Raw genomic sequence first — 14,274 nt, 5'->3', positions numbered from 1 at the left:
GTTACTCAGTGAAGCATTCTGTAGGTCCTCTGCTCAGCCTGCCAACACTCCCCCAGTGGTGCAATGCCCTGATCCCATGAAAACACTTTTGGCACTCTGGCCTGGTTTCCCTTCTCATATGATCACCTCCTGCCAGCTTCCTTCCCGTGAAAGAAAAACTTGGGGATGCCTACTAGCACTCTGTGAAAGTCTGGATGTCTTTCCAGACATCCAAAGTGTACCATGGAGTCTTTAGGAAGAGTCATCTGAATGAAGTGGAGGCTTAAGCAAAGAGCTCAGAGGACACTACTCCTTCTACAGGCCTGCCACTTGGCTCAGATGGATTCAGAATGAAGCTGCGAACCGTACTTATGAAGCTTCACTGGTTCAAATCTTCAGGAGACAGCAGAGGAGACTGAACCAGGCAGCTAGGTCACGAAGCCAGGGACCTTTTTTAGCTGGGCAGAGAATGGTATTTTCCATGAGGCACTGAACTTAGATCAGTTTCATGACTGCACTGATGTAAGAGCGATAGGCCACAAAATTGGCCTCTCCTCTCCAGCTGCTCTCTTCACTGCCTTCTCCCAGACTGCACCCCAGCTGGACCTAGTCTAGGCTTGATGCTCTTCTGGAGCTTACTTTATGGCTCAGTTTCATTTAAAACCTCCATGCCCCTGTCTCATCCTGCTGAGTGCTAGGATTATAGGTGTTCACTATGTCTAGTTCTGTTTGCAAAGCCTAGACACAAGTTTTATTTCATCTCTCAAAAATCTTTGTCTTTTAAGTGTCAGCACTTGGGGGGCAAAAGCAAGCAGATATCTTCTAAGTTTGAGGCCAGTCTGGTTTACAAAGTGAGTTCCAGGCCAGCCAGGGCTGTAATACAGAGAAACCCTGTCTCGAAAAAACAAAAAACAAAAAAGAAAAGCAATTAAAAAGTAAAAATCCAATTGCTTGGCATCATGGTACATACCTATAATTTTGGCACTGAGAGGCAAAACAGGAGGATCTTAAGTTTGGCACCAAATTGGTTTAATGAGTTCCAGGACAGTGTGGGATACACTGTAAGAACCTGCTTCAAAAATAAATAAATAAATAAATAAATAAATAAATAAATAATCAGCTTCAGGAATAGGGCTAATGGGTCAGTGTGAGGCTCTCAAAAGACAAAACCCAAAAATCAGCCATGAAATTGAACTTATAGTGAAGTTGACCCTTTTGAGACACAATTGTTTCAGGAGGGTTTTTTATTTTTCTTTTGTGTTTTTATTCTGTTTTGTTTTGTTTTATGAGATTAAAGTCTTACTCTGTAGACCAGGGTGGCCTCCAACTCAGAGATCTTCCTGCCTCTGCTTCTCCAGTGCTAGGATTAAAGGTGTGAACCACTGCTGGTCTGAAGTTTTTTAATTATTTTGCTGATTAAAAAAGTTAAACCCCAGAGGCAAGCGGATTTCTGAGTTCGAAGCCAGCCTGGTCTACAAAGTGAGTTCCAGGACAGTCAGGGCTACACAGAGAAACCCTGTCTCGGAAAACCAAAAAAAAAAAAAAAAAAAAAAAAAAAAAAAAAAAAAAGTTAAACCCAACTACAGTAGTGCAGTATTTAGGAGGCAGAGATAGTTGGATCTCTGTGAGTTCAAGGCCACCCTGGTCTACAGAGTGATTTTAGGACAGTCAGAGCTACATAGAGAAACCCTGTCGCAAAAATAACCAAAAAGGGAAAAAAGACATAAAATCATTTTTTTTTTTACTTTTTTTTTTTTTTTTTTTTTTGGTTTTTCGAGACAGGGTTTCTCTGTGTAGCCCTGGCTGTCCTGGAACTCACTTTGTAGACCAGGCTGGCCTCGAACTCAGAAATCCGCCTGCCTCTGCCTCCCGAGTGCTGGGATTAAAGGCGTGCGCCACCACGCCCGGCCATAAAATCATTTTTAATCATGTGCTTGTGTATGGGTGCCGGTGCCTAAGGGGGTAAGGATCCCCTGGGATCTGGAATTATTATCAGCAGTTATGAATTGCTTGATCAAGATGCTAGGAGTTGAACTCTGATCACATATGTTCTTAGCTGCTGAGTCATCTCTCTCTAGCCTCTGTGTTTTTGTTTGGTTTTATACTTACTATTCTGCCTCAGCTTTCCCAGTACTGGGACTAAAGACATGTGTTGTCACGTCCACCTTAGTTTGATGAGTTTTTGATACTTTATATTGTGGCCACCACCAAAATCAAGCTTCAGAACATTTCCATTACCTTCTCAAATTCTCCCAAGTTCTTTTACAGATATCCATCATACCCTTCATACTCTGGCCCCTGACTTCCACTGATCCATGTGCTATATTTTCTAGGATTCTTTTTAAATGGAATCATACAGTATTTGTTCTTTTATGTAGCTTAATTCACAAAGCATAGCTTTTGAGATTAACCACCCCAACCACCTACTGCCCTCCCCGTATGTGTGCATGTGTCAGTGTGTGTGCGTGTCTGTGTGTGTGTTGATTATCAGTTCCCTTACATTGCTGAGTAATAGTCCAGTATTTGAATGTGTCATACCGTATTTAGCTGTTTACTTATTGAAGTATCTCAGGTGCTTACAGCTTTTGGCAATCATGAATGAAGATGCTCTAAATAACTAATTACAAGATTTTGTGAGGTCATAAATTTTCATTTGTCTAGGATGGCTACCTAGTATTGAGATGCTGGATTGGAGAGTAAATTTATATTGTAGTTGATCCAATTTAAACTTAACCCTGACTAGCTTACAAATGAATGAGAATCAGACTATAGTTATTTTATTTGGCTTTGACAATTAATTGAGGGTAACCCCTAATTTACTTTTTTCTTTTTAGAAAAATAATTATTTTTATATACATGAGTACACTGTAGCTGCCTTCAGACATATCAGAATGGGGCATTAGATCCCATTACAGATGTTTGTGAGCCACTATGTGGTTGCTGGGATTTGAACTCAGGACCTCTTAACCACTGACCCATCTCTCCAGCCCCTAATTTCCTAATTTCAAACTCAGAAATCTAACAGCCCGGCGTGGTGGTGCACCCCTTTAATCCCAGCACTTGGGAGGCAGAGACAGGTGGATTTCTGAGTTCGAGGCCAGCCTGGTCTACAGAGTGAGTTCCAGCACAGCCAGGGCTACACAGAGAACCCTGTCTCGAAAAAAACAAAACAAACAAGAAAGAAAGAAAGAAAGAAAGAAAGAAAGAAAGAAAGAAAGAAAGAAAGAAAGAGAGAGAGAGAGAGAGAGAGAAAGAAATCTGCCTGATTCAAGGGCAACCCCAGGTATATAAAATAATTGAAATTGGCTTGTCCTACATGAGACCCTGTCTAAAAACAAAGCTGGAGAGATGGCTCAGCAGTTAAGAGCACTTACTGCTCTTATACAGGATTTAAATTCAATATTCTAATACCCATATCAGAGAGTTCACAACTCGACTCCAGGAGATCAGATTTCTTCTGGCCTTTGCAGACAGCTGCACTGACCCTGCTCTCCCTCTCCCCTCTCTCTCTCTCTAATGTAAATAATCTTCAATTAAATAAATTAATAAAGAGGCTGAAAGCAAACCCAAGTACACTCTCTTGGTCATCTTGAATTAAATATGCTTTCTCCTTCTTTTGTAGAAGTTACTGTAGCTATTTTACTACCCTAAATTCTTATTTATTAATTTTTTTTTTGAGACAGGGTTTCTCTGTGTAATAGCCTGGCTGTCCTGGAATTCACTCTGTAGACTAGGCTGGCCTTGAACTCACAAAGATCTATCTGCCTCTGCCTCCAGAGTGCTGAGATTAAAGGTATGCACTGCCACTGCCCCATAACATGCATTCTTAACAAAGTGTGAAGTTAATCAATATCTCAACTTTGGTGGTTATAATGTAGGTCTATAAATTCCCTGATAGTCCTCTCTCAAAAGGTGGCACCCAGGTATGGCAGCATATGCCTGTAATCCCAGAAGTCTGGAGGCTGGGACAGGAAAATTACAACATTGGAAGCCAACCTAGGCTGCATAAGGACAGTCTGTCTGTTAAAAACAAAGAGAAGTGGTTGTAGGGAAAGTTGGTGTCAGCTCAAGACACCCCAAGACCAAGTTCTCAGCACAAAGGATCTTTATTTTCCTCAGAGGGACAGAGAGCAGGGAACGAAAGACAAGACAGGAGATAGAGGAGAAGATAGAAGGGAAGGAAACATGCGAGAGGGTTAAGATGTATTTATCCTGGAATTAGGGGTGGACAACGACTGCCACTGGATAGAGAGGAGACACATGTGGCACATAGGCAAAGGGCAGTTCATAAAGGTAAAATGGGAAACCCTGTGTTAGGATGAGGTGTTTAATTTTAATTGGGCATGTTAATTAGGTGAGCCAAAGGGGGATTTTGATCACTGGACTTCAATACTTTGAAGGCTGGACCTTGGTAGTCAGCCTCAGGAAGAGGAAGTGGCCAGATAAGGAAATAGACCTTGATGACTAGCTTTAGGAATGTAACCTAGTGGTTTTTGGCAAGGCATAGCGAATGGGAGACAAGGGCAAGGCCTGCCAGAGTCATGCTCACCATGCTGGAGGGGGCTAGTATCCCTTCAGTGATGATGTGGCTTAGTTATTAGAGTTCTTGTCTATTTTGCAGAAGGCACCAGGTTCAATCCCCAGTACTTTTTGAACCTAATATTTGTAGGGCATACCTATAATCCTAGCACTCAGGCTATGAAGGGAATAGAATCAGAAGTTCTAGGTCATCCTTGGTTACATATTAAGTTCAAGGTCAACTATTGGATATAGGAAGACCCTGTTTCAAAAGACAAACCAAGAAAAGAAAGGGAAGTTTGTGTCCCTGTATGTGTATAGTATGTATCTTTAGAGACTTGTTTTCTATAGATGTGCGAGGAAGGGTTTCTAGGTTTCTAATTTGTTACACAGTCAGAAAGCTAGGAGGATTCTAAAGTGCTGCTCACCCCCTCTCCTATCCTGGAATCTCCCTTGGCACCTCAGAGGTGAAAGGCTCATACTTCCTTCTCCTCAGAACTTTCCCTGGTCATTACCCTCCACATAGCCTCCTTCCTGTCTTCACACAACTCCTGCGCTTGTGTTCACTGCAAACTTCTGCATAAGTCAATTCCCAAACCTCTGGCTCACACTAGACAAATTCAATCTCTCCTTGGAATGTCAAGAGAAGCCTGAAACCACTATCCTGAACATTTCTCCAGGGCCTGGGATGTTCTATTCTTGATTACGAGGGATGGGAAATTAGTACCTTCTTTATCTTCCTCAGTTTGGCTTTCATTGTCACATATCACCAGTCCTGTGTCAGTGATTCATGTCCCAAACACAACATCCCAAGCTTTTGGTTTCTTCAGAATTTTTGTTCTTCCAACACTTCTTTCTTTCTTTCTTTCTTTCTTTCTTTCTTTCTTTCTTTCTTTCTTTCTTTCTTTCTTTCTTTCTTTCTTTCTTTCTTTCTTTCTTCCTTCCTTCCTTCCTTCCTTCCTTCCTTCCTTCCTTCCTTCCTTCCTTTCTTTAAAAAAAAAACATTTTAGGGTCTAGCATAGTGGCACACACCCTTAATCCCAGCATTTGAAAGGCAGAAGCTGTTGCATCTCTGAGTTTGAAATTCTACAGAGTGAGTTTCAGGACAGCCAGGACTACACAGAGATAACCTGTCTCAAAAACAAAACAACCCCCCCCAAAAAAGACATTTTAGATTATTTTATTTTACATGTGTGAGTGTCTGCCAGCATATATATCTTTGTACTATGTGTGTGCAGTACCTGCAGAAGTCAGAAAAGTCCCTATCAGAGTCCCTAGAACTGGAGTTAAGGATGGTTGTGGGTGGTGGGAATTGAATCTGGGTCGTCTAACAAGAACAGTCAATGCTGTTAACCTCAGAGCTATCTTTCTAGCCCCTTTCTCTGGCCTTTGTTTTTCTTGAGACAGGGTCTCACTACATAGTCCTGGCTACCTTGGAACTCATTCTGTAGATTAATTAGGCTTACCTCAACCTCACAAAGATCCCCCCTCCCTCCTATGTGTGTATCTGTGTGTCTGGCACAGTCTTTTTGTTTTGTTTTCTTATATCTCTCACTTGTTGTTTTGTTGGAAGCAGAGTCTCATGTACCCAGATTGGCCTTGAACTCTTCATCCTTCTGCCTCAGCCTCCCAAATACAGGAATTACAGATGTGCACTATCATGCCCAGCATTCTCAAACCATGCTAACCTCACCTATCCTCCTCCTCTGTCTCAATTGCTCTAACCTGTTCATCACAAATGCTTACCCTCGGGGCTGGTGAGATGGCTCAGTGGGTAAGAGCACCCGACTGCTCTTCCGAAGGTCAGGAGTTCAAATCCCAGCAACCACATGGTGGCTCACAACCATCCGTAACGAGATCTGACTCCCTCTTCTGGAGTGTCTGAAGACAGCTGCAGTGTACTTACATATAATAAATAAATAAATCTTTAAAAAAAAAAAAAAAAAAAAAAAAAAAACAAATGCTTACCCTCTGTTCTTAGCCTCATACTTTTCCTTTCCATTCTCTGCAGCATCCTTCCACTCCTGAATCTGAACCAGTCCCTCAAGTACAGTCTAAGGGCTAAATGGATTATTCTCTATTGAGTGTTGGCTCATTTAGTTGCTTGAGTGCTAGCAGCCAGCTTCAGGCATCAGCCTAAAGATCTTCCTTGGTACTAATCCCAGGACACAGGACCTGAAGTCACAGGACTGATGAAGCTTACTATTGACCAGTCCCCCAAAGGTCCTTGTATTAAAAACTTTGTTGGAGCTGGAGAGATGGCTCAACAGTAAGAGCACCACCTGCTCTTTCAGAGGTTCTGAGTTCAATTCCCAGACAACCACGTGGTGGCTCACAACCATCCATAATAAGATCTGATGCCCTCTTCTGGTGTGTCTGAAGACAGCTACAGTGTACTCACATACATGAAATAAATAAATTAATTAAAAAAAACCTTTGCTTCCAACATAGCATGGTGGGAAGTGGTGGGTCTCAGTGGGAAGTGTTCCATACATTGAAAGCACATCCTCAAAGGGAAGAGAGGGGCTGGAGAGACGACTCAGTAGTTAAGTTCATAAGCTGCTCTTCCAGAGGAGACAGATTTGACTCCAAGTGCCAACATGGTGGGTCGAAACCATTTGTAACTCCAGTCTCGGGACCTGAAGCCTCCTTCTTGTCTTCATGGACATTGTATACACATGGCACACAAATATGCATGCAGGCAAAACACCCATACTCATGAGTATAAATAATAAATGGAAAAACAATTAAAAAATTAAATTATAAATTACATTTTTAAAAGGGAGAGAAAAGTCCAAGACCCTTCCTTTGTTACACATGGCACACAAATATGCATGCAGGCAAAACACCCATACACATGAATATAAATAAATAAATGAAACAACAATAAAATTTAAATTAAAAATTATGTTTTTAAAAGGGAGAGAGAGAAAGACCCAGACCCTTCCTTTGTTTTACCAGCGACTGTAAGGTCAGTAGTTTTGTACTACAACTATCCTGCGTTGCTAAGCTGTCTTGGTGTTTTGAGACTGGGTTTCTCTATGTAACAGCCCTGGCTGTCCTGGTACTCACTCTGTAGGCCAGACTCATTGAACTCACAGACATCTGCCTGCCTCTGCCTCCCCAGTGTTGGGATTAAAGGTGAGCATCACCACGAAGTGGTATACTTCATTCTTTGCTTTTGCTTTTTCAAGACAGGGTTTCAGCCGGGCGTGGTGGCGCACGCCTTTAATCCCAGCACTCGGGAGGCAGAGGCAGGCGGATTTCTGAGTTCGAGGCCAGCCTGGTCTACAAAGTGAGTGCCAGGACAGCCAGGGCTACACAGAGAAACCCTGTCTCGAAAAAAAAAAAAAAAAAAAAAAGACAGGGTTTCTCCGTGTAACACCTCAGGACAGGAACATGTGAACTCACTCTGTAGACCAAGATGGCTTCAAACTAACAGAGATTCATCTGCCTCTGCCTCCTAAGTGCTGGGATTAAAGACATGCGCCACTATACCCAGCCTCTTCTTACTGTTTTTTATTTGAGACGGGCTCTCTCACTAAGTTGTCAGGCTGGCCTTGAATTTTTGTTTGTTTGGTTGGTTGGTTGGTTTTTGAAGCAGGGTTCTTCTGTATAGCCCTGGCTATCCTGGAACTCACTCTGTAGACCAGGGTAACCTTGAACTCAGAAATCTGCCTGCCTCTGCCTCCCCAAGGAGGCTCAGACAGGTGCACAATTACAAACTTGAGGTGACCTATATTTTATATATTGTATACCAGGATTATATATTGACTCTCAGGCTAACTCCAACTATAAAGCAAGATCCCTTCTCAAAAGCAAACAAACTAAAAGGAAAACAAACCCTGATTTCTGTATTAGTTTGGGTTACTATTGCTACAATGAAACGCCATGACCAAAAGCAACTAGGAAAGGAAAGGCTTTGTTTGCCTTACATATCTGGAGTCCACAGTTCACTGTGGGAAGCCAAGGCAGGGAGAACTCAAACCTGAGAGAGCCTGGAAGCAGGAGCTGATGCAGAGACCATAGAAAATGCTATTTACTGACTTGTTCAGCTCATAGCTTGCTCAGCTTGCTTGTGAATCTTGTCACTGAGCCTTCTGAACCTCCCACATTTCAGGAGTTTCCTTTTAAGTTTACTTAGTTTTATGAGCATCCCTCTTTCAGAAGAAATGCTTTAATTCAAATGAACTTGCTACACAAGGCCAGCATCAAGTTCTGTGATAGAGCTCACTTGAGAGCAAATGGCAATGGCCAAAAACAACTAAACTACTATCAGCAGACAATTTAAAAAAAAAAAAATGTTAGCCGGGTGGTTGGTGGCGCACGCCTTTAATCCCAGCACTTGGGAGGCAGAGGCAGGCGGATTTCTGAGTTTGAGGCCAGCCTGGTCTGCAGAGTGAGTTCCAGGACAGCCAGGGCTACACAGAGAAACCCTGTCTCGAAAAAACAAACAAACAAAAAAGTTACTAAGCCATAAAAATACTGGCTGGGGATGGATCTCAGTTGGTGAAGTACTTGCCTATCACCTACAAAGCCATTTTCAGTACTGCACAGACCCCTTGTCATGGTGCACTCCTATAATCCCAGGGAGAGACAGGGAGATTGGAAGTTCTAGGACATCAGTTTCTGATGAATATGACTATGACTTCTCATGGGGTGGTATGGAAGTTAGGCAGCAGACATGGTTGTGATGGGTGAGTACACCAGCTAATAAGGCAGAATCTGCATGCATTGACTTTTCTGATCCAGTCTTGGAAAGCATGCAGCACTTTTAGCAGATTATCTTAACCACAAGCAATACACAAACCTACTCAGGTTGTAGGGGGAAGGTTAAATTCCACCTCTTGATGGAAGGTGGTAAGGCTCCTGGAGAACATGTGGGATGGAGATATTGTTGGGGCTACCTTGGAAGGCTACAATCTGCCACACACAGGTTAAATAAACAAAGTATCTATACAGGATTTCCAAGAAGCACTTTAAACATAAATACATGTTGAAAGTCAAAGTATGGAAAAAGATATATCATGGAAAGCTGGTGTGGCTGTACAAATACAAAATAGAATACAAAATAGTAGAATTCAGCATAAAGAGTGTTACCAGAGTAAGAGGGACACTGAAAGGCAACAAATAATAAGACCAAAGCCCTCAAATAAATGAAGCAAAAGTTGTTCCCTCAAAAGGGCTCTAGAAATAAATCTCCCAACATTGACACTATAATATATGTTTTTCAGGAGTTGATCAAATAGGAAAGAAAACAATCAGCCAGAATATAGATTTGAATACTATTATCATGCAAATTAATGTAATTGATATTTAGAGAGCACTACATTCCCCAAATAATCTTCTTTAGTGCCGATAGAAAATTCAGAAATATCAACAAACACCAATAAAGGACAAAGGACTTGGATATTGCTCCACTGTGAAGTTGAATTAAAGAGCAACAACAATGGGCTGGTGGGATGGCTTAGTAGGCACACACACACACAAACACACATATACACTATGCTGTACACCCCCACCCTCACATAAAATATGTAATAAAATAAATAAATTTAAAAATCAACAATAAAGCCAGGCATGGTGGTGCTTGTTTTTAATCCCAGCATTCAGAAGGCAGAAAGAAGCAAGATGGATCTCTGTGATTTCAGGATTTGAGTCTCTCTGTCTCAACAAACAAACAACAAGGCGTGGTGATGTATGCCTGTAATGCCTGGGAGGTAGAAACAGGTGGATTTGAGTAGTGTCTATAACACTTGGGAGGTAGAAGCAGATGGATCTCTGTGAGGTCAAGACCAGCCTGGTCTACATAGTGAGTTTTAGGACAACCGGGGTTATGTAAAGAGAACCCATCTCGAAAACATACAAAACAAAACAACAAAGTAAAGCATGCTGCTACAAGTCTATAATCCTAGCACTTGGGAAATAGAAGCCATGCAAATTTGAGGCCAGATTAATTTACTTAGGGAGTTCCAGGCTTACCAGGAGACCTTATCTTTAAAACAGAAAAACCCAAAGGACGCCCCGCCAAAGCAATATATATGTGTGTGATGGTGTATATATGTGGAATATATATTGGGTGATGTGTACCTCTGTGTAGCATATGTGGGATGTGGAGGTCTGAGCTACATAGTGTGTGTGCACCCCATGTCTCTTCTACCCCAAGGGGCTGAGAGGGGCTGGAGCCCACCAGACTCTCCGGGCAGAAAGAGACCTTGACTGTTGGCAAGATGCCTGGTCCTGGTCCATGGTAGTGTTGTTTTAGTTGCTAGCCTTGCAGGTCAAGAGGAGAAAACAGACAGGGAGAAAAGGAGCTTGGCCTTGGATGGGTGAGCAGGGTACAGCCTGGGACTGGACCAAGCTAACTTGAACAGATATGGAGCCATAAAAGGAAAAGGAGCTGGTGAGTTACAGGTGGCAGGAGTCAGGAGTGTGTGGGAGAGAGGGACCTAAACATCTGGGTCTTTAAGCTCTCTACTCTCAGGTTCTTTCACATGGAAACTTGGACCCCTAAGCTTGCTGTTAGTGCACAAATGTATGAGTCTTCATGCTGTGTGAACATGTATGTTTGTATGAAGCAGGTAAGTAAGGCAGGTAAGTATACTAGAGATAAATCTGAAAGCTTTCCTCCTGAGGCAAGTGATTGTAGGGGGGGCGGGCATAAGGAAGAGGGTGGGGATGCTTTAGTTTCCTACAGGTCCCTGGGGGAGAAAGTTGGATAACAAAGGAATATGTTTAGCCCTGGCCTAACCCCCACCCCACTCCACCCCTTCCTTTCCTGTCCCTCATCTCCAGATAGCCTATCTTATTTGAGAAGGGGTTTGAAATGGACCCGAGGGGTTCTACCATCTCCAGGCTGTTTGTTTACTCTTCATTGCCAGGGGACAAAGACAAAAGAAGAAGCATAGCTTGGATGAGGGAGGTAAAGATTTGCCATGAAAAAGTAGGGATTCTGGGTCAGCCTGGGACTGGACCAAGCTAACTTGAACAGACAGGGAGCCATAAAAGGAAAAGGAGCTGGTGAGTTACAGGTGGCAGGAGTCAGGAGTGTGTGGGAGAGAGGGACCTAAACATCTGGGCTCTTAAGCTATTTCCAGCCTCAGTTTCCCCCTTAGGAGATGAGGTGCTGCACTAGTTTCCCGCAGCACTGCTATACCATATTCTAGAAAGGTGGGCCTGTGGAATAGGAGGAGGCAGGATGGAAGTTGCTGCTGAGTTAAGCTTGGGACTGGACTTGAGGGGGATGGTCTTGTGAAATAACCAAGGAAGCTGGAGGGCAGGAAAGGAATTTGGAGGCTAGGAACTTACTTCCTGGTAGATGGAGGAAGGAGGCCAGGGGAGGTGTAAGGCTAGGGGTGGTGTGTGAGGGAAAGGAGGGGGGAAGTCTCCTGTGCAGGTCATTCCCTGAGGCTGGTTGGGGCGGGGCCGACAATGGAGAACAGATCTGAGCGCTGGGCCACCTTCACGCTGCTGCCCAGGTGCCCAGAAGCCCAGGAGCTGAAGCAGGTAAGGGGCTACAAAAGAGCTCTGGAGACACACTTGGTCTGTCTTGTCCTGTCTTTATCCCTCCAGTGGTGGTCTGTCCAAGATGCTGTCTGGACAGGAGGACCTTAGTGTTTACCTCTAATCCCTAATCACCAGTCTGATTATTGTGAGCTGCTTGTTCTGACTGTTCTTTATATTCCCTGCCCAGGCCTAAATGCAGGCTGGATCTCCATCCTGTGAACACACCTACGGAAAGGCACCTGCCTCCTAGCCACCTCTATCTGGTGCAGTGACCCTGGGCAGTGGGACTGACCCCTTGAGTGGAGACTAAGTTGGCCGCCTGTGACAGGTGTGCCGGCCATCATCAGCCACCCCACCATGATCCTGGTGTCTACTATGTCTGGTAAGTAAGGTTCCAGCCATTCAGCTCCTAACACCCCTGATATGGATGAGCCAGGTAGGCTAGGTGGATTTGATGAAGCTGAGCAGGCCCTTTTTTTAAAGACCTATTTCCCCTTCTTGTGGACTGGTGGGCTGTCAGGAGGGGTTGGTTGAAGGGCAGGTACTATCTGCCTTCCAAACCAAGCACTTCCTTAGGAGACCCCTCTGTTGGGAACCAAGAAATAGGCAGTAAGACTGACAAGGGTTTAAGGTGCCAGCTGCACAAGCTACACCATCCTTGGAACATCCTCATTCTGGGGAGCCTAAACAGCACCCTACTAACTTGTCCTTTGCTCCTCACCCTTGCCCAGCAGTGCCTGGGGCCCTTTCGTCCCCTAGCTCTCCCAGCAACAGCAGCCAGGAGGAGCTACTGGATGACCGAGACCCTCTGTTAGTCCGGGCTGAACTGGCCCTGCTATCTACAGTTTTTGTGGCTGTGGCCTTGAGCAATGGCCTAGTGCTTGGGGCCCTAATACGACGGGGTCGGCGTGGACGCTGGGCACCCATGCACGTCTTCATCAGTCATTTGTGCCTAGCTGACCTGGCTGTGGCTCTGTTTCAAGTGCTGCCCCAGCTGGCTTGGGATGCCACCGACCGCTTCCATGGCCCTGATGTCCTGTGTCGGGCCGTCAAGTACCTGCAGATGGTGGGCATGTATGCCTCTTCCTACATGATCCTGGCCATGACACTAGACCGCCATCGCGCCATCTGCCGCCCTATGCTGGCATACCGCCATGGAGGTGGGGCTCGCTGGAACAGGCCAGTGCTGGTGGCCTGGGCCTTCTCACTCCTTCTCAGCCTGCCTCAGCTCTTCATCTTTGCTCAACGTGATGTGGGAAATGGCAGTGGGGTATTTGATTGCTGGGCCCGATTTGCAGAGCCATGGGGCCTTCGTGCCTATGTCACCTGGATCGCTTTGATGGTGTTTGTGGCACCTGCCCTAGGCATTGCTGCCTGCCAGGTTCTTATCTTCCGGGAGATACATGCCAGTCTGGTGCCAGGGCCATCTGAGAGGGCAGGGAGGCGCCGCAGAGGACACCGGGCAGGAGGTCCCAGTGAGGGAGCCCATGTATCAGCAGCCATGGCCAAGACTGTGAGGATGACACTGGTGATTGTGATTGTCTACGTGCTGTGCTGGGCACCCTTCTTCCTTGTGCAGCTGTGGGCAGCGTGGGATCCAGAAGCTCCTCTGGAAAGTGGGTGTGGGTGTGACTAAGGCTGGGTGTGGGGGAGGTAAGGGGCTTCCCCAACACATTGAAATACTCTACTTGCTACCTTTATGCATGTGGTGTCCCTGTGGCTTGCTAATGTGAGCAAGGGACACCCTGGTTCTAGTCTGGTCTCTCTTCTTCATAGGACCCCCCTTTGTGTTGCTCATGCTGCTGGCTAGCCTTAACAGCTGTACCAACCCCTGGATCTATGCTTCCTTCAGTAGCAGTGTCTCCTCGGAGTTGCGTAGCCTGCTTTGCTGTGCTCAGAGGCACACCACACACAGCCTGGGTCCTCAAGATGAGTCCTGTGCCACAGCCAGCTCCTCTCTGATGAAGGATACACCCTCCTGAGTAGCTACTGGGCTCTTTCTATTCAAAAACCCATTGTAGCTTAGCTGACTATCTAGGGTTGGCCCTGGGAGTACCAAGAAAGGGTACCTTGGTTATCCTTGGTCCTCCCTAGGTGACATTGTCCTCAGGTATACAAGAAGGAAGGGTGTAAAGAAACCTTAACATTGGCTCCTTTGTTGCCAGACATGGGAAGCAACTGGGACAGATGCCTCAAGGTCTAGGAGGAGAATAGTCAACAGAGGCACTTGGGCTTCCTATCCTGACAAGTACCCTGCAGATGAGGAAGGCT

The 14,274-nt window shown here is 44.9% G+C and overlaps 1 protein-coding gene across 6 annotated transcripts; it reads left to right on the top strand.

Moving 5' to 3' along the window:
- The first annotated feature begins 10,934 nt into the window (after positions 1–10,934).
- Positions 10,935–14,213, top strand: Avpr2 (arginine vasopressin receptor 2). Of its 6 annotated transcripts, none has more exons than XM_029473564.2 (4): positions 10,935–11,078; positions 12,191–12,385; positions 12,735–13,619; positions 13,780–14,213. In XM_029473564.2, exons 2-4 carry the CDS (start codon positions 12,361–12,363, stop codon positions 13,983–13,985), a joined length of 1,116 nt encoding a protein of 371 aa, XP_029329424.1. In that variant the 5' UTR covers positions 10,935–11,078; positions 12,191–12,360; the 3' UTR covers positions 13,986–14,213. The 6 variants fall into 6 exon arrangements, with proteins under 6 accessions (XP_029329424.1, XP_029329425.1, XP_029329426.1 ...); XM_029473565.2 differs by having other exon boundaries at positions 10,935–11,091; XM_029473566.2 differs by lacking the exon at positions 10,935–11,078 and adding an exon at positions 11,250–11,419.
- The last annotated feature ends 61 nt before the right edge of the window (positions 14,214–14,274 follow it).

The sequence above is a fragment of the Mus caroli genome, unplaced genomic scaffold (genome assembly GCF_978045245.1).
Source record: "Mus caroli unplaced genomic scaffold, Mus_caroli_1 scaffold_5, whole genome shotgun sequence".
Lineage (NCBI taxonomy): Eukaryota > Metazoa > Chordata > Mammalia > Rodentia > Muridae > Mus > Mus caroli.
This window is presented reverse-complemented; position numbering and strand designations above follow the sequence as displayed.